This window comes from Symphodus melops (assembly GCF_947650265.1).
Source record: "Symphodus melops genome assembly, contig: scaffold_269, whole genome shotgun sequence".
Lineage (NCBI taxonomy): Eukaryota > Metazoa > Chordata > Actinopteri > Labriformes > Labridae > Symphodus > Symphodus melops.
Window position 1 is genome coordinate 1 of NW_027636717.1, and position 20,000 is coordinate 20,000.

The 20,000-nt window shown below is 48.4% G+C and overlaps 1 protein-coding gene across 1 annotated transcript; it reads left to right on the forward strand.

Moving 5' to 3' along the window:
• Window positions 1–3,670: 3,670 nt before the first annotated feature.
• Window positions 3,671–18,621, forward strand: LOC306819143 (mirror-image polydactyly gene 1 protein-like; the record flags this gene model as incomplete). Its single annotated transcript, XM_079372905.1, has 7 exons — window positions 3,671–3,696; window positions 3,884–3,917; window positions 3,999–4,169; window positions 9,643–9,696; window positions 12,843–12,937; window positions 15,885–16,094; window positions 18,501–18,621. Coding segments are annotated over 7 exons (657 nt in total), but the record flags the coding sequence as incomplete, so codon positions are not given.
• Between the last annotated feature and the right edge of the window lie 1,379 nt (window positions 18,622–20,000).

A 20,000-nucleotide genomic window follows, 5' to 3' on the forward strand; every position in this document is an offset into this window, starting at 1 on the left:
CCTCTCTCTCTCCTCTTCATTATTCTCCTCCTCGATCTTGTTAAGAGCTGTGAAACGAGCTCTCGTCCTCTTCGAGGAGCCTCCAAATAGACCAGAAAATCTAATTACAGATAACGCCCCCCCCCCCCCCCCCCCCCCCCCATCATCCCCCCCCTGCCCCGCCCCATCCCCCATCACCCCCCCCAGGATGAGAGGGTAATTGATATTGGAGGCCACAATCCTTTTTATGAGGGACAGAATATGGAGGAGCATGTTCCATCTGTCAGGACTGAGTGTGTGTGTGAGTGAGTGTGTGTGTGTGTGAGTGTGTGTGTGTGTGTGTGTGTTTTCCTAAAGGAGAGAGGCGGCCTGTGTTACCTCTGTAAATGTGTGTGTGTGTGAATAATATGAAGCTGCTGTTTGGTTTCTTCAACAGGAAACATCAGAACTTTTCTGCAGACACACCAAACAATCAGCTTTATGTCCACGCACACACATTCAGACACACACACACTTCATTCTGTTTGATGAGGCTGATCTGGTGTGTGTGTGTGTGTGTATATGGTGTGTATAGATAGATAGCATTAGCATTAGACTTAAACTTATATAGCATAATGTACATAACCTGTTCAGTTAGCATTAGCATTAGACTTAAAACTTATATAGCATAATGTACATAACCTGTGCAGTTAGCATTAGCATTAGCCTTAAACTTATATAGCATAATGTACATAACCTGTGCAGTTAGCATTAGCATTAGACTTAAACTTATATAGCATAATGTACATAACCTGTGCAGTTAGCATTAGCATTAGACTTAAACTTATATAGCATAATGTACATAACCTGTGCAGTTAGCATTAGCATTAGACTTAAACTTATATAGCATAATGTACATAACCTGTGCAGTTAGCATTAGCCTTAAACTTATATAGCATAATGTACATAACCTGTGCAGTTAGCATTAGCATTAGACTTAAACTTATATAGCATAATGTACATAACCTGTGCAGTTAGCATTAGCATTAGACTTAAACTTATATAGCATAATGTACATAACCTGTGCAGTTAGCATTAGCATTAGACTTAAACTTATATAGCATAATGTACATAACCTGTGCAGTTAGCATTAGCATTAGATTTCATTACACCTCAGTGTGCAGAAAATAACCGACCGACAGACAGGCCAGTAGGGGGCGCTCTAATTAAAGATCTTTATGTCATACAGGAGAGGAAGAAAGCTGGCAGTGATTATCACTCAGCTTGTTGGATCCTATTTTATGTAATAAAAATATAACCTGTGAAGGAGAGAAAAACATGTGCTGATTAAAAGAGACCTGTAAACAGTTAAAGAGCCTTAGAAACAAAGTGCTGACCTTCTAGAAACTAGTTCCATGTGCATGTACAGAGGTGTTTGAGGTAGTGCCAGAGGTGTGAGTACAGTCATTAAACAGACTGGGCCATTAAAGTGCTCAGCAACATAAAGGAGCAGTGATTAGCATTAAGTGTCCAAAACAATAAGGTGAAACCAGGAGTGATTAGGGTGATTATCATTAAAGTACCCAACTATTGAGGAGCAGATTAGCATTAAGTGTCAAAGACAATAGAGTGAAACTTGACCTAATGTAAGGGTTGATCATGTCAACCATTACAGATGTAGCTTAACACAACAGTAGGATGAAACCAGACATGATTAGAGTGATTATCATTAAAGTGACCAGTGCTCAGTAAGGTGACTATCAATATGCATTACAGTGTCCAACTGGGGGCTGATATATGGTGTGTGTGTGTGTGTATATGGTGTGTGTGTGTGGTGTGTATATGGTTTATGGTGTGTGTGTGTGGTAGTGCTGGAGCTGGCTGTAAGCAGGGTGTGTGTGTGTGTGTGTGTGGGTGTGGGGGGTGCTGGAGCTGGCTGTAAGCAGGGTGTGTGTGTGTGTGTGTGTGTGTGTGTGTGTGTGTGTGTGTGTGTGTGTGTGTGTGTGTGTGTGAGCTGGCTGTAAGCAGGGTGTTAGAGGAGCTTTATTGGAGGCGGCTGCTCTTTCATTACCTGCTGTTCCCTGCAGAGCGAGCCGCCTCGGCCACCTTATTACAGTTTATTACAGAAAACAGCAGCGGCTAAATGAAAAGAGCGTCCCGGAGGAGACGCCAGCCCACCAGCTCGTTACCCGCTCGCCGTCCACCATGCAGGGCCGAGTCCTGGACGGAGGAGCAGAGTTTGAGCTGGACTTCAGGGACGGACCGCCAAATTACAGCTGCTGCAGAGCGCCGGTCATCTCACAGACCGCAGCACCACATTTAATATGGTCAGAGGCGGGGGGGGGGGGGGGGCGAGTCCCCCCGCCCCATATCGTCACAACTTACATACTTTGATTTATCAGTCAGGTGATACCTGGCTCCTCTTTCCTGCTGTTTATCCATCAGCTGAACACAAACACAGATTTACACACTGACTGTGAGCCCACATGTACGGTGGCCCGCAGGGGAAATCCCTCCAACAATGCAAAACGTCCTCATTAAGAGAAACACGCTGCAGATAAACCTCAGTGTGCAGAAAAGAACCGACAGACAGGCCAGTAGGGGGCGCTCTAATTAAAGATCTTTATGTCAGACAGGAGAGGAAGAAAGCTGGCAGTGATTATCACTCAGCTTGTTGGATCCTATTTTATGTAATAAATGTGTGTCGGAGCTGATTCTGACTGGAGCTGCTGTTAGCTCGTTACCTGTGCAGGTAGCTCCACTGTGAGCTGATTCTGACTGGAGCTACTGTTAGCTCGTTACCTGTGCAGGTAGCTCCACTGTGAGCTGATTCTGACTGGAGCTACTGTTAGCTCGTTACCTGTGCAGGTAGCTCCACTGTGAGCTGATTCTGACTGGAGCTACTGTTAGCTCGTTACCTGTGCAGGTAGCTCCACTGTGAGCTGATTCTGACTGGAGCTGCTGTTAGCTCGTTACCTGTGCAGGTAGCTCCACTGTGAGCTGATTCTGACTGGAGCTGCTGTTAGCTCGTTACCTGTGCAGGTAGCTCCACTGTGAGCTGATTCTGACTGGAGCTACTGTTAGCTCGTTACCTGTGCAGGTAGCTCCACTGTGAGCTGATTCTGACTGGAGCTGCTGTTAGCTCGTTACCTGTGCAGGTAGCTCCACTGTGAGCTGATTCTGACTGGAGCTGCTGTTAGCTCGTTACCTGTGCAGGTAGCTCCACTGTGAGCTGATTCTGACTGGAGCTACTGTTAGCTCGTTACCTGTGCAGGTAGCTCCACTGTGAGCTGATTCTGACTGGAGCTGCTGTTAGCTCGTTACCTGTGCAGGTAGCTCCACTGTGAGCTGATTCTGACTGGAGCTACTGTTAGCTCGTTACCTGTGCAGGTAGCTCCACTGTGAGCTGATTCTGACTGGAGCTGCTGTTAGCTCGTTACCTGTGCAGGTAGCTCCACTGTGAGCTGATTCTGACTGGAGCTACTGTTAGCTCGTTACCTGTGCAGGTAGCTCCACTGTGAGCTGATTCTGACTGGAGCTGCTGTTAGCTTGTTACCTGTGCAGGTAGCTCCACTGTGAGCTGATTCTGACTGGAGCTGCTGTTAGCTCGTTACCTGTGCAGGTAGCTCCACTGTGAGCTGATTCTGACTGGAGCTGCTGTTAGCTTGTTACCTGTGCAGGTAGCTCCACTGTGAGCTGATTCTGACTGGAGCTGCTGTTAGCTCGTTACCTGTGCAGGTAGCTCCACTGTGAGCTGATTCTGACTGGAGCTGCTGTTAGCTTGTTACCTGTGCAGGTAGCTCCACTGTGAGCTGCCAGGTGTCTCCCTCTGCTGCCTAAAATATTCTGTCCTACGTCTGAGGCCCACTTGTCCTTTTGAAATGATAAATGAAAATGTAACAGTATTTGTTCTTTCTCGTCTCAGGTTGGACAGTTGTCCCCTGGAGGACAGCGACACGGTAAACACTCACTCTGCTTGTAGAGTTTACTCTGAGGTCGTCAAGGATTGATCTGATTGGTCGCGTGTTCTTGATCGTCAGGACATCGAGGAGCTCCTTCAGAGCGTTTGTGGCGCAGAGTCCGTGCAGGACGTCCAACACTTCGGCTCCGCTCTGGTCCAGCACCTGCAGATGGCGAGGCAACGGAGACATGACATCACCGCCCAGGAGATGAAGGCCGTGATGGAGGAGAGAGACGGCTCCATCGCCAAGGTGAGTCCTCTCACCTGTCTGTCCTCTCACCTGTCCTCTCACCTGTCTGTCCTCTCACCTGTCTCTCCTCTCACCTGTCCTCTCACCTGTCTGTCCTCTCATCTGTCCTCTCACCTGTGTCCTCGTAGGTTCATGTGTATTATTTTTTACTTTATTGATCACACCTGTTGGTCTGCAGCTGTCAATCAACACATAAGCTCCTCCTCCTCAGGTGTCTAGCGGCTCTGTGTAACCGTGCTGTGTTGTCCTGGTTACGGTGGCTCGGGCGGTCCAAACTTCAAATATTTGCGTTTAGAATCTGAACATGAATATGTTGAACGATGTGAAAACAAACATTGACAGGAGACGACCTGACGAGCCCATGTTTGCTGAACGCTCGCCGTCTATACACCTGCAACACCTCGCTCAGGTGTGTGTGCTGTTTGAATATTTGCCTCTGAGCACAGAGGAGCTGTTCGATGTTTTAATCAGAGAGCAGCCTGCTGTTCACCTGGATGACATCACCTGCTCGCTAATGACGAGGACGTTTAAACGCAGCGCGTTGGTTCATCAGGCGCCGTTCACAGTATATTCTGTCGTGGCGAGTATTTCCTGCCTTTAATGAGATAGAAATCCTGACGGCGTGTCGATCAATAATCAATAAGTGAGGATGATGTCAGAGATGATTAAAAAGTTCAGAGTTTGAAGAACACATCCAGATTCTCTCCTGGTGGTTGATTATTATCCAAGTTCAGCTCACAGAGTTTATTACCAAAACCTGCAGAGTCCTGGATTTATTACCCACAATGCATCCTGATTCATATAGCGCTCTCTGTGGGAGGATGGGGGAGGAGGAGGAGGGAGTAAGCAGAAATGAAAAAGATGTGAGGGCTGACTGATGGAGGGATGACAGAGAGAGAGAGATGGGCAATCGAAGGATAAGATGAGTGAGACGGAGAGAGAGGGGGCGGAGCTCCCAGCATGCCGTGCTGCGGGTGGCGGCTCAGAAGCTCCGCCCCCCTCCCGATGTGTCTGATGGATCAGAAACTTTCATCTCTCCACTCACTGTGAGTGCTGTCACCATGGTTACCGGCCTGGATGCAGGACTGCTGCTCTCTGGAAACCATGGCAACAGTCGTCAGGGGAGGAAGGGAGCGAGGAGGAGAAGACTTTAAAAATGAAGGAGAACTTTTTTAAAGCGGATCAAGTGGGCGCCATTTTTACAGGAAGGACTTCATCTCGCCCATCTCTTTCAAAGCTCGGCCGCGAAGGCGATTGGTCACGAGCCCGCGTTCACGCCGAAGATGTAGATGGAGGTTTTTCTGATGAAGCCGGGTCTGGAGATAACGGACTGATTGATCTCATGAAGGGAACGTTGAGTTTGACTTTCAGGCTACGGAAGCCCTAAAGGTACAAAAATTAAAACACCAATCCGTAGAGAAAAACGACGCTGGACGCTGTGTGCAGGGCGCCGCCTGCTGCTGCGAACGCTCTCTGCTCATTGAGAACCGTAGAGAAGTGAAACGCCAGGTGGACTCGTGCAGCTCGTACAGAAGGTTTCACTCGAAGCCGCTACTTTAAGATCTAAACTGGGTCACAATGACATCATCGTCTAAATGTTTGGAGGCGTGTCGTAGAAAGTAAACTTTCAAAGCTGTGACACTTCCAGCCATCCTCCGTCTTTACCTTTTCGACCCCCGCCCAGCCTCGCCGCCGTAACACCCGCCGGCTTCCATTAACCCCACAACACTCGCTACTGTATCCGCATCACTCTTCTCAGCGCCACTAACCCCAAACAATATCGCCTCTCCGCCATCTTTTAACACCCCGCCCCTCTGCGTTAACACCACCCCTCCACGGTAACACCTTAATCCCGCCCTCGCTCCGCCACCGCCGCTTGCTGAAATATGTTTCAAATGCTGCAATAATCCTCGGAGGAGAAGAAGAAGAGAGAGAGCACTCCACGCTGGAGGATTCCTCTCCTCCCCCCCGCCGCTCGCCGATCCCTCGCTCCCTCTCCTCATCTCTCAGGGATTATCTTCCCACCACAGCAGAGACTTCTGGGAAATATTGGAAAAGTGGGGGGAGGCGTCCCGCCTATCTCTCTCTCTGCTGCGTCTCTTTTTTATTGAGTTAATATCAGGTAATTACAGGTTATTGAAGCTCACCTGGACGCCTCACATGAGGGTAGCGGGTTTGAATCCCACAGACGGAGTCGACGTTGAACACAATGTCTTTTTGAAGTCCTCGCACGGCTGAAGGCGGAGAGACGCCTCCTACACGACACCTGTGATAATAAAGAGTTCACACTAACAGGATTCTGTTTGTCTGGCGATGACATCACATCATGGACGTCCTCCACGCCGTAGCCCTCTCACAGAGTTTTATTGTTGACGATGAACTGATGCAAACAGGTCAATGCGAACAGCTCTGAACGTTGTTCTGCCTGCCGGGTCGTCATCATTAAACTTTTAGATGAAAAATCAAACGCTATCTGAACTTGTGCAGGAGTTTGTCTGCAGCGTGTGAAGGACGACTTCCTCTCCTGCTCACCTGTCGCTGATGCTCATTCATACATCAGACAAGGACGACCATTCTCAAACGGATGTATCCACACACCTGTGTACAAACAGACTCACACACACCTGTGTACAAACAGACTCACACACACCTGTGTACAAACAGACTCACACACACCTGTGTACAAACAGACTCACACACACCTGTGTACAAACAGACTCACACACACCTGTGTACAAACAGACTCACACACACCTGTGTACAAACAGACTCAGTAGTTCTGTTGGATCTCTTAGTGTCAGAGTACAAAGTGTGTACAAATCTAACTGAAGCAAACTGAAGCTAACTGAAGCTAATTGAAGCTAACTGAATCTAACAGAATCTAATTGAAGCTAACTGAAGCTAACAGAATCTAATTGAAGCTAACAGAATCTAACTGAATCTAATTGAATCTAACTGAAGCTAACTGAATCTCATTGAAGCTAACTGAATCTAACAGAATCTAACTGAATCTAATTGAATCTAACTGAATCTAACAGAATCTAATTGAAGCTAACTGAATCTAACTGAATCTAATTGAATCTAACAGAATCTAACTGAATCTAACAGAATCTAATTGAAGCTAACTGAATCTAACTGAATCTCATTGAAGCTAACTGAAGCTAACAGAATCTAACTGAATCTAATTGAAGCTAACAGAATCTAACTGAATCTAATTGAAGCTAACTGAATCTAACAGAATCTAACTGAATCTAATTGAATCTAACAGAATCTAACTGAATCTAACAGAATCTAATTGAAGCTAACTGAAGCTAACTGAATCTAACTGAATCTAATTGAAGCTAACAGAATCTAATTGAAGCTAACTGAATCTAACTGAATCTAACAGAATCTAATTGAATCTAACAGAATGTAACTGAAGCTAACTGAATCTAACAGAATCTAATTGAAGCTAACTGAAGCTAACAGAATCTAACTGAATCTAATTGAAGCTAACTGAATCTAACTGAAGCTAACAGAATCTAATTGAAGCTAACTGAATCTAATTGAAGCTAACTGAATCTAATTGAAGCTAACTGAATCTAATTGAAGCTAACTGAATCTAACAGAATCTAATTGAATCTAACTGAATCTAACTGAATCTAATTGAAGCTAACTGAATCTAATTGAAGCTAACAGAATCTAATTGAAGCTAACTGAATCTAACTGAATCTAATTGAAGCTAACTGAATCTAATTGAAGCTAACAGAATCTAATTGAAGCTAACTGAATCTAACAGAATCTAACTGAAGCTAACTGAAGCTAACTGAATCTAACAGAATGTAACTGAAGCTAACTGAATCTAACAGAATCTAATTGAAGCTAACTGAAGCTAACAGAATCTAACTGAATCTAATTGAAGCTAACTGAATCTAACTGAAGCTAACTGAATCTAACAGAATCTAACTGAAGCTAACTGAATCTAACAGAATCTAACTGAATCTAACTGAAGCTAACTGAATCTAACAGAATCTAACTGAAGCTAACTGAATCTAACTGAAGCTAACTGAATCTAACAGAATCTAACTGAAGCTAACTGAAGCTAACTGAATCTAATTGAAGCTAACAGAATCTAAGCTAACTCAAGCTAATGGAGGCTGATTGAAGCTAACTCAAGCTAATTGAAGCTAACTCAAGCTAACTGAATCTAATTGAGGCTGATTGAAGCTAAAAACTGAGAGTGAACTCATTCTCACATCAAGTAAAAGAACAACAGAGAATAGTATAGACGTATAGTTCAGCCTCACAGGCACCACATTAAGGTTAACACACCTGCTATTGGATATTATTTAGTTTCTAATGATAAAAAATCCGACAAATTCCTGCATGCTGTCAACACAGTCCTCAGTCAGGACTGGAGTTCATCTCAGCGCTGTCGTTTACCTGCTCGGTCACACCTGAGGTGACATCACAGGAAGCTAATCACAGCATCACACACCATCTGATCTGAGCTGTCAATCAAAACCAGACAATAAGTTTCCATCTGTTGCAAGGGTTCAGACTGTTTACACTGTACACACGCACACACGGACCAAACACACAATCACACACACACACACACACACACAACAATCACATACACGCACACATGCACCCAACACACAGACACTCATACACACACACAAATACATACACACACGCATAGGTGTGCACACACACAGTCTAGAGGAACAGACTTGTCCAGATGGCGAGAAGAAACAGTGTTTATTTGATTTAACGTAGCTCTGTGGTTGGTTGATGAGGGGTGGGCGGGGTCATGTATCATGGATGGTGATGATCTGATCTAACGGACGTCATTCTCCTGACGACGTCATGTCTGTCTATTGTCACAAGTCTTCTTCAACACAGCATGATTTTCATTGAGCCGATGATGGTTCGTTTAGAGTCACAGAGACCAGCAAGAGGGGAGGAATTAGGGGCGGGGCTAACTAGGATGTACAGGTCATTAACATGGCGACATGAAAAAGTCTTGTTCAGCTAAAAGAAGCGATGAGTCAACTGTTCATGTTTTCAGTATTATGTCACAGGGTGTGACCATATTTGGAAGAGGGCGGGGCTGGAGAGGAGCAAGTTCTGCTTCCATATGACGTCTGTAACAGCGTAGTGCGACTTCACTCTGTCACTTCCTGACGACAGATCAGTGACTCGGCCAACATTTAGCACTCACTGCACATGTGATCACCTAATGTCAGCTGATGGAAGCAGATCCAGCTCTGTTTCTTGCACCAAAAACCAAGATGGCGACGACCAAAACACCAAACTGAAGAATTTAAACACTAAAACACTCAGAGAGGAGAACACACCTGAAGATAGCATACAACTACAGCCGCCTAAACACGAACCAATGAGCTGCAGCGCTCACACCCACGGATGTCTGCAGGTGTGACTTCCTGTCAGCTGACCCGGTCGAATGTTTCGGTTTGTGTCTCTGCAGTGTAAACGTCTGGAACAGGATCTGATCCAGGAGAGAGAGCAGAGGACGAGCAAGGTACACACACACACACACACACACACACACTCTGCATACCAAGTGCTGCTCTGAGTGTTGAATGGTGATGATGGGATGTCTGCTCTGTTGTCATGACAACCAGCCATGGGGACACTGCAGTTTGTTTGCCAACAACTTGTTATTCAAACACGGCTGCTGTGTGTGTGTGTGTGTGTGTGTGTGTGTGTGTGTGTGTGTGTGTGTGTGTGTGTGTGTGTGTGTGTGTGTGTGTGTGTGTCGTCTGTGTGTGTGTGTGTGTGTATGTGTGTGTGTGTGTGTGTGTATTTGTGTATGAGTGTGTGTCGTCTGTGTGTGTGTGTGTGTGTGTGTATGTATGAGTTTGTGTGTGTGTGAAAGTTACATTATTGCAAGATGACATAAATGTAAACATTTTTAGTATTTTTTTACTTGAAGTTAAAAACATTTAGAAACTTTTTATGAAGTCCGTCGTTAAGCAGGACAAACAAGGTCTCTGTCTTCATCTCTGTCTTCATCTCTGTCTTCATCTCTGTCTTCATCTGTCTGTCTTCATCTCTGTCTTCATCTCTCTGTCTTCATCTGTCTTCATCTCTGTCTTCATCTCTGTCTTCATCTGTCTTCATCTGTCTTCATCTGTCTTCATCTCTGTCTTCATCTGTCTGTCTTCATCTCTCTGTCTTCATCTCTCTGTCTTCATCTGTCTTCATCTCTGTCTTCATCTCTCTGTCTTCATCTCTGTCTTCATCTGTCTTCATCTCTGTCTTCATCTCTCTGTCTTCATCTCTGTCTTCATCTCTCTGTCTTCATCTCTGTCTTCATCTCTCTGTCTTCATCTCTGTCTTCATCTCCGTCTTCATCTCTGTGTCTTCATCTCTGTCTTCATCTCTGTCTTCATCTCTGTGTCTTCATCTCTGTCTTCATCTCTGTCTTCATCTCTGTCTTCATCTCTGTGTCTTCATCTCTGTCTTCATCTGTCTGTCTTCATCTCTGTCTTCATCTCTGTCTTCATCTCTGTCTTCATCTGTGTCTTCATCTGTCTGTCTTCATCTCTGTCTTCATCTCTGTCTTCATCTCTCTGTCTTCATCTGTGTCTTCAGCTCTCTCAGTTTGGATCAGATTTATTAAATTTTGTTATTAATGTAGCACTCACTCTGTGTGAATCTGTTAATGAGGCTGGAGGGCTCGGGAGGATTAGAGCCTGGAGACGATTTTAATTTCCAACAGAAACTCCAACAGCTGCCCAGAAATTAACCAACAGACTGTCAGAGAGCTGCAAGAGAGAAACCACGCTCAGCCGGAGCCCGGGACCAAAACCAGGACTTTCAAGTGGAACAGAAATACTGGGCCCTTTTATAAGATCCAGTTAAAAGCATCTCATCAGAAGATGTTGAGCCTGAACCTCTTGACATGTTTACAGTTTGTTTTGTTGCCGTTCACTAACTCCACTTCCCATCAGGCACCTGGACATGCTGGGAAGGACAGAGTGATGTCTTTACTTCCTGTGTAAACTCTGTGAACATAAAGGTTGATTTCTGGAGAGACAGTGTGAGCAAACGATGTCAGAGCTCATCAAACACTGACTTCAATCAGCTGATGAGGGGGGAGCAAAATTTGGGGTCCAATGTGTTGTTAACTCCTTATGTTAAAGGTCAGAGTCGACTCCTCATTTAGTCCTCCTCCTCTCACCTCCTCATGATGAAGGACGCCCCCCAATCCTGATCCGTCCTCAATGCTAATTAAAGCTTCGTTTCCCCCTCCTCCCTTCCTTACCTCCTGATCCTGAGCGACCCGGGTCAGGTTAGTTTTATTACCTCCTCCCTCTCCTCCCCCCTCTCAGGTTGACCTTAACTCCTCATGTTAAAGGTCAGCTGGCGTTGCCGCTGCGTGCTGATCGTCTCATTTGGAAATTATTCTGATTAATAAGTCGGCGGCTCGTTTGAAGCGTCTCCTCCGGCCCGGCTGGAGAAGTCACATATTGACTCTCTGGGTTTGGTTTCTCTTTTGATGTCTCACTTTAAACCTGCAGACAGCTTTAATTAACATGGAGAGGAGGAGGTCAGGATCAGGTCTCTTACTGCAGGAGTCAACCTCCACACTTTTTGACCAGAGACACTCAAAGACACTCTGTCCTGTAGCTGTCCGCCTGCAGGGGGGGGTTAGGAGACATGAGAGGAAAGGAAAGTAGGTTGGAAGATTTTATAGCACTAATGACAAGTGCTAAATCCTGTCTCCTGCAGTGAGTCAGTCTCCATAGAGCTCTATGTTAAAATGTCCAACTTTACAGCTGCAGTTCCTCCAGTGTCCACTAGAGTCTGTCTCCTGCAGTGAGTCAGTCTCCATAGAGCTCTATGTTAAAATGTCCAACTTTACAGCTGCAGTTCCTCCAGTGTCCACTAGAGTCTGTCTCCTGCAGTGAGTCAGTCTCCATAGAGCTCTATGTTAAAATGTCCAACTTTACAGCTGCAGTTCCTTCAGTGTCCACTAGAGTCTGTCTCCTGCAGTGAGTCAGTCTCCATAGAGCTCTATGTTAAAATGTCCAACTTTACAGCTGCAGTTCCCCCAGTGTCCACTAGAGTCTGTCTCCTGCAGTGAGTCAGTCTCCATAGAGCTCTATGTTAAAATGTCCAACTTTACAGCTGCAGTTCCTTCAGTGTCCACTAGAGTCTGTCTCCTGCAGTGAGTCAGTCTCCATAGAGCTCTATGTTAAAATGTCCAACTTTACAGCTGCAGTTCCTCCAGTGTCCACTAGAGTCTGTCTCCTGCAGTGAGTCAGTCTCCATAGAGCTCTATGTTAAAATGTCCAACTTTACAGCTGCAGTTCCTCCAGTGTCCACTAGAGTCTGTCTCCTGCAGTTCCTCCAGTGTCCACTAGAGTCAGTCTCTACCTGGAGCCTCACTGTGAGGCGGCCTGCTGTCTGTAAACACAGGCTGATCTAAATGAATTCCTCATTATGAAGTGTGTTGACACTCATGTTGGTTAAGGAGTCCATTAGTTAATTAATCCGTAATTTAAACAGAGTCACTCTGAGATCAACTTCCTGATCTCGCTCTGCACATGTGCAGAACACAAACACAGAGGCTGAACTGATGATTCAATCCATCAATCAGGATGATCGATTATTGAAACTGACAGACCATCATCACTTTATCTCTGCCCAATCAATCAGGAGGAGCTGCTGAGGCTTCAGAGAGAAAGAGGCGGGGCTCTAGAGGACAGGAAGCGGCTGGAGGCGGAGCTACAGGTGCTACAAGCCAATGACAGGTAAGATTATTTGCTGTGAAGGTGTTCAGAAGAGCTGCAGAGTTCAGGAGCTCTCTGACACTTGGAGACGAGTCCACAGGTGCAGGAGCTCTCTGAGACTTGGAGACGAGTCCACAGGTGCAGGAGCTCTCTGAGACTTGGAGACGAGTCCACAGGTGCAGGAGCTCTCTGACACTTGGAGACGAGTCCACAGGTGCAGGAGCTCTCTGAGACTTGGAGACGAGTCCACAGGTGCAGGAGCTCTCTGAGACTTGGAGACGAGTCCACAGGTGCAGGAGCTCTCTGAGACTTGGAGACGAGTCCACAGGTGCAGGAGCTCTCTGAGACTTGGAGACGAGTCCACAGGTGCAGGAGCTCTCTGAGACTTGGAGACGAGTCCACAGGTGCAGGAGCTCTCTGACACTTGGAGACGAGTCCACAGGTGCAGGAGCTCTCTGAGACTTGGAGACGAGTCCACAGGTGCAGGAGCTCTCTGAGACTTGGAGACGAGTCCACAGGTGCAGGAGCTCTCTGAGACTTGGAGACGAGTCCACAGGTGCAGGAGCTCTCTGACACTTGGAGACGAGTCCACAGGTGCAGGAGCTCTCTGAGACTTGGAGACGAGTCCACAGGTGCAGGAGCTCTCTGACACTTGGAGACGAGTCCACAGGTGCAGGAGCTAGTTTTACTCTTCTCTGGACTTGTTCCAGACCTGAGGGGACCCGAGGACTGGGGACGAGTTAGCTGCACTATGGTGGTGGTGGTTCAAGGTCTCCTGAAGCTGCCGTAACATCACTAACCCTTCTTTGTATCTGTGTGTGCTGCTGACACACACACACACACACACACACACACACACACACACACACACACACACACACACACACACACTGATATAATATGTGCATGAAATCAGCAGAATGTGAGACAGGTTGAAGCGGGCGAGCGGAGGAGAGAGAGAGTCGTGCTGTGTGTCTGTGGTCGGACTCTGTGAGTCTCCATACATCATCAGGATGAAGCTGCTCGCCTGCAGAGACTCAGAGGAGGGGGGATCAGCAGGTGGGGGGGGGGGATGAATCCTCGTGTCTCCTGTTGTTTGTCTCTTCCTCTCTCAGAGATGTTTAACTCGTGTGTGTGACGATGTCGGGTCTTAACCAAACCAGAACTCGTAAACCATGTTGATACCTGTTTGTCACCACGGCAACAAACGGCACACAACGTCCCAGACACCCCATGTTTGGCTGACGTCTCCGTTTTACTGAAAAGATGGATAAGGTTTATCATCACGTTATGAGCAGTGACCTTTGACCTTTTTCTGGACGTGTCCCACACTCGCTGCTCATGGCGTTGTTGATGTGGTCGTGACCACGCCGTCTGATGGTCGTCAGGTGAACAGCTGTGGATCACATGTTTGTCTTTAGTTTGAATACAACTTTATTTGATGCAGAGCAGGAACAAGACTGACCCTCTGACCTCTGACCTCTGACCTTTGACCTGCTGCTTGTTGGTCTAAGAGCTCAGCGGACCACCACACACACACACACACACACACACACACACACTTTAGGAAACTTTAGGAAACAAACAGGACAGGTTTCCATGGAAACGTGTAGTCCAGTCCATAGATAGAGCTGGTGACTCTGTCCTCCTCTGTGTCCTCCTCCTATGTGTCCTCCTCCTATGTGTCCTTCTCCTATGTGTCCTCCTCCTATGTGTCCTTCTCCTCTGTGTCCTCCTCCTATGTGTCCTTCTCCTCTGTGTCCTTCTCCTATGTGTCCTCCTCCTCTGTGTCCTTCTCCTTTGTGTCCTATGTGTCCTTCTCCTCTGTGTCCTCCTCCTATGTGTCCTTTGTGTCCTCCGTTTATGTGTCCTTCTCCTCTGTGTCCTCCTCCTATATGTCCTTCTCCTCTGTGTCCTCCTCCTATGTGTCCTTCTCCTCTGTGTCCTTCTCCTCTGTGTCCTCCTCCTCTGTGTCCTCCTCCTATGTGTCCTCCTCTGTATCCTTCTCCTCTGTGTCCTTCTCCTATGTGTCCATCTCCTCTGTATCCTTCTCCTCTGTGTCCTTCTCCTCTGTGTCCTCCTCCTCTGTGTCCTCCTCCTATGTGTCCTCCTCTGTATCCTTCTCCTCTGTGTCCTCCTCCTATGTGTCCATCTCCTCTGTATCCTTCTCCTCTGTGTCCTTCTCCTCTGTATCCTCCTCTGTGTCCTTCTCCTCTGTATCCTCCTCTGTGTCCTCCTCTGTGTCCTCATCCTATGTGTCCTCCTCCTATGTGTCCTTCTCCTATGTGTCCTCCTCCTCTGTGTCCTCCTCCTCTGTGTCCTCCTCTGTGTCCTCCTCTGTGTCCTCATCCTATGTGTCCTCCTCCTCTGTGTCCTCCTCTGTGTCCTCATCCTATGTGTCCTCCTCCTCTGTGTCCTCCTATGTGTCCTCCTATGTGTCCTCCTCCTATATGTCCTTCTCCTATGTGTCCTTCTCCTCTGTGTCCTCATCCTCTGTGTCCTCATCCTATGTGTCCTCCTCCTATGTGTCCTTCTCCTATGTGTCCTTCTCCTCTGTGTCCTTCTCCTCTGTGTCCTCCTCCTATGTGTCCTTCTCCTCTGTGTCCTCCTCCTATGTGTCCTCCTCCTCTGTGTCCTCCTATGTGTCCTCCTCTGTGTCCTCCTCCTCTGTGTCCTCCTCTGTGTCCTCCTCTGTGTCCTCATCCTATGTGTCCTCCTCCTCTGTGTCCTCCTATGTGTCCTCCTCTGTGTCCTCCTCCTCTGTGTCCTCCTCTGTGTCCTCCTCTGTGTCCTCATCCTATGTGTCCTCCTCCTCTGTGTCCTCCTCCTCTGTGTCCTCCTATGTGTCCTCCTCTGTGTCCTCCTCTGTGTCCTCCTCTGTGTCCTCATCCTATGTGTCCTCCTCCTCTGTGTCCTCCTATGTGTCCTCCTCTGTGTCCTCCTCCTCTGTGCCCCCCCCCCCTCTCAGCTCTCAGGACCTCCTCTCTCCTCCCCCCTCGTTACCTGGTGATGCCGTCTCTTCGTTGGGATCGTTGCTAGAAGCTCATGAGGCCCCGCCCACTCAGGCTCCGCCCCTGCTGGTCCAGGTGCAGCAGCTGTCGAGGGAGAAGCAGAGTGTGGAGGCGGAGCTTCAGCGCTGTCAGGAGGCGGAGCGAGATGCCAGCGAGAGAGTCCGCAGGTCAGAAAGTTTTTCTACTTTGCAGCGTGTCTCCTGATTGGACATCCTGACAGGAAGTTCATTAAACAACAAACACGACATGTTGTCACCTGATCTCCTCACCTGTCAGTCACACAGTCACAGGGGAACATCCAATCAGACGCCACTCTGCTGCACCTGATAGTCTAACAAGCTGGCGTGTCTCTGTGTGTGTGTGTGTGTGTGTGTGTGTGTGTGTGTGTGTGTGTGTGTGTGTGTGTGTGTGTGTGCGTGCATACATGTGTGTGTGTGTGTGTGTGTGTGTGTGCGTGCATACATGTGTGTGTGTGTGCGTGCATACATGCGTGTGTGTGTGTGCGTGCATACATGCGTGTGTGTGTGTGCGTGTGTGTGTGTATGTGTGTGTGTGTGTGCGTGCATACATGCGTGTGTGTGTGTGTGTGCGTGCATACATGTGTGTGTGTGTGTGTGCGCGTGCATACATGCGTGTGTGTGTGTGTGTGCGTGCATACATGTGTGTGTGTGTGTGTGTGCATACATGTGTGTGTGTGCGTGCATACATGTGTGTGTGTGTGTGTGCGTGCATACATGCGTGTGTGTGTGTGCATACATACATGTGTGTGTGTGCGTGCATACGTGTGTGTGTGTGCATACATGCGTGTGTGTGTGTGTGTGCGTGCATACATGCGTGTGTGTGTGCGTGCATACATGTGTGTGTGTGCGTGCATACATGCGTGTGTGTGTGCGTGCATACGTGTGTGTGTGCATACATGCGTGTGTGTGTGTGCGTGCATACATGCGTGTGTGTGTGTGTGCGTGCATACATGCGTGTGTGTGCGTGCATACATACATGCGTGTGTGTGCGTGCATACATGTGTGTGTGCGTGCATACATGCGTGTGTGTGTGTGCATACATGTGTGTGTGTGCGTGCATACATGCGTGTGTGTGCGTGCATACATGTGTGTGTGTGTGTGCGTGCATACGTGTGTGTGTGTGTGTGTGTGTGTGTGTGCGTGCATACATGTGTGCGTGTGTGTGCGTGTGTGCGTGTGTGTGTGTGTGTGTGTGCATACATGTGTGTGTGTTTGTGTGCGTGTGTGTGTGCGTGTGTGTGTGCGTGTGTGTGCATGTGTGTGTGTGTGTGTGCGCGTGTGCGCGCGCGTGCGCGTGTGCGTGTGCGCGTGCGTTACAGTGACCTTGAACAAGCCTGCTGACATGTTAGTTCACACAGGTTTTTAATCCCTCCTCCTCATTGGACCCTTTGACCCCGGGGGGTCACTGACGTGTCTTCGTTACATGGTCACTTCTGATTGGCCCTCGCAGGTTTCAGTAGAAGCGGCTCTGTGACGGGCGCTCTTGGAGTTTCCCGTCGTCACAAACGTGTTTCTGTTTCTAACAGCAGTCGTCAGAGGCGCTGAGATGTGTTCAAAGACTGGTTAAGCGTGTGGGACTAAAGAGATTTGGTTGGATGATTCATATTCAGCGGACATCGGAGAGCGAGTCTCTGCCGGCGAGCCGATCAGGAAGAATTAATCCGTCAGATTTCTGCCGCTCGGATGCTGCATAACGTGACTTCTTCTTCTGCTGCTCCTCATCTCATCAGGCTGAAGATGAAGGGATGAGATTCATGATGAAAACAGCTTAAGTCGTCCGTCTGCGTCCCACGCCGTCCTCCTGGGCTCAAACCCGCGGCTTTCTGCTCTAATTTGGCAGCCAGCGGGGGGGCGGCCCGCTCTGAAGGGCCTCCGCAGTTTGTGAATGTGAAGAATTGAATATTTGCTCTCAGGAGGGGAGGGGAGTGGGGGACAGAAATCTGCTGGTTATTAGAGACGGAGAGAAGTTTAATTTGGTTTGAAGCGAGAGAGAGAGAGAGCGAGCGAGCGAGTTAGAAAGTCATCGGGGTCATTTTGTTCTTCTTCTGTGGTGCTTCTCTCTCTGTCTCGTTTCTTCAGTCTGACAGACTCAAACTTTGTCGGATCGCAGCTCCTTGGAGGAGCACGTGGCGTGTGTAGCGCCCCCTGTGGACAGAGTGGCCGTCTGCTCTGCTGCTCACTGCAGGAGGTCATGTGTGCGTGTACAAACAGGAAACAGGAAGGAGTAAAGGAGTGTGATTCTGTCGTCCAGGTCACCATCCCAGGTAGTGTCACAAAGAACGTCAGTGAGGGCGGACAGCAAAGCATTGTGGGTAGAAATGATTGCTATGTTTAGGACTGGATCAACATGGACAGGGTGGTAGGAAGCGTGCACCACCTACACTACACCCCATGGTGCAGAAGATTAAGCTCCGCCCCCTCATGAGGTAGCGAAAGCAGTCATGTGATTCAACAGCATCAAATCAAACAATGTGGACACTTCCTGTTTTTCAAAATAAGATGTGGTGTGAACATCCTGTCTTTATATCCAGTCATGGATCTTGTCGTCCTCAGGTTGGAGCGTCTGGTCGAGGTGTTGAGGAAGAAGGTCGGGACGGGGAGCCTGCGAGCCGTCATCTGAGCGCCGCTCCACCTGGACAGAAGGACCAACCTCATTCTGCTCGTCTCTTCTTTTAACTCATCTCAAATAAAAAGTTAACAGTGATCATCACTTCTTCCTGTTTGGTGCATCCATCCCTCATCAGCTGATCTCCAGCCAATCACAGAGCTGAGACAGCCAGCCACAGTCCGAGGTCAAGGAAAGAGGTGTTCTTTGATTCTACTAAAGATGGTACCGTATCCACATCTCGTTACCACGGCAACAAATATAGAATCCCTCTCGGCCGACTCGTCATTTATTGATTTTCAACTTTAAAAACAGAAGATTTCCTCCTCCTCTCCTCCTCCTCCTCTCCTCCTCCTCCTCCTCTCCTCCTCTCATCCTGTCCTCCTCTCCTCCTCCTCCTCCTCCTCCTCTCCTCCTCTCCTCCTGTCCTCCTCCTCCTCCTCCTCTCCTCCTCTCATCCTGTCCTCCTCTCCTCCTCCTCCTCCTCTCCTCCTGTCCTCCTCCTCCTCCTCTCCTCCTCTCATCCTGTCCTCCTCCTCCTCCTCTCCTCCTGTCCTCCTCCTCCTCCCCCCCCCCTCCTCCTCCTCCTCCTCCTTGTCTCTAATTGAAGATCAGTGTGCCTTTTAGTTCCTGTGTTGATTTAAGGTTCTTCATGTTTGAAGCTGAAATTCTTCTCACTTTAATTTCAGAGGATCTTTGTGACAAATGTGAGGAAGCCGCTCTGACTTAATGTTCCCAAAAACTTCAAATTAAAATACAACTTTGACAACTTTCAACAAGTCGGTCAGAGTCTGCTTCAAAGGAAGTCCTCGACGCGAACGTGTTCCTCATTTAAAACCAGCAGAACCAGCAGAACCACTGCCCCCCTGACTGTTTCACATGTTCCAGTGTGGGAACTGATCCACAGTCACGTACCTTTAATGTGAAAAGCTGCAGGAAGTCCAACAACCCGCTGGTGAACCGGTTCAGGGTCTGGACCCGCTGGTGAACCGGTTCAGGGTCTGGACCTGCTGGTGAACCGGTTCGGGGTCTGGACCTGCTGGTGGACCAGTTCGGGGTCTGGACCCGCTGGTGGACCGGTTTGGGGTCTGGACCTGCTGGTGAACCGGTTCAGGGTCTGGACCTGCTGGTGGACCGGTTCAGGGTCTGGACCTGCTGGTGAACCGGTTCAGGGTCTGGACCTGCTGGTGAACCGGTTCGGGGTCTGGACCCGCTGGTGGACCGGTTTGGGGTCTGGACCCGCTGGTGGACCGGTTCAGGGTCTGGACCCGCTGGTGGACCGGTTCAGGGTCTGGACCCGCTGGTGGACCGGTTTGGGGTCTGGACCTGCTGGTGGACCGGTTCAGGGTCTGGACCCGCTGGTGGACCGGTTCAGGGTCTGGACCCGCTGGTGGACCGGTTCAGGGTCTGGACCTGCTGGTGAACCGGTTCAGGGTCTGGACCTGCTG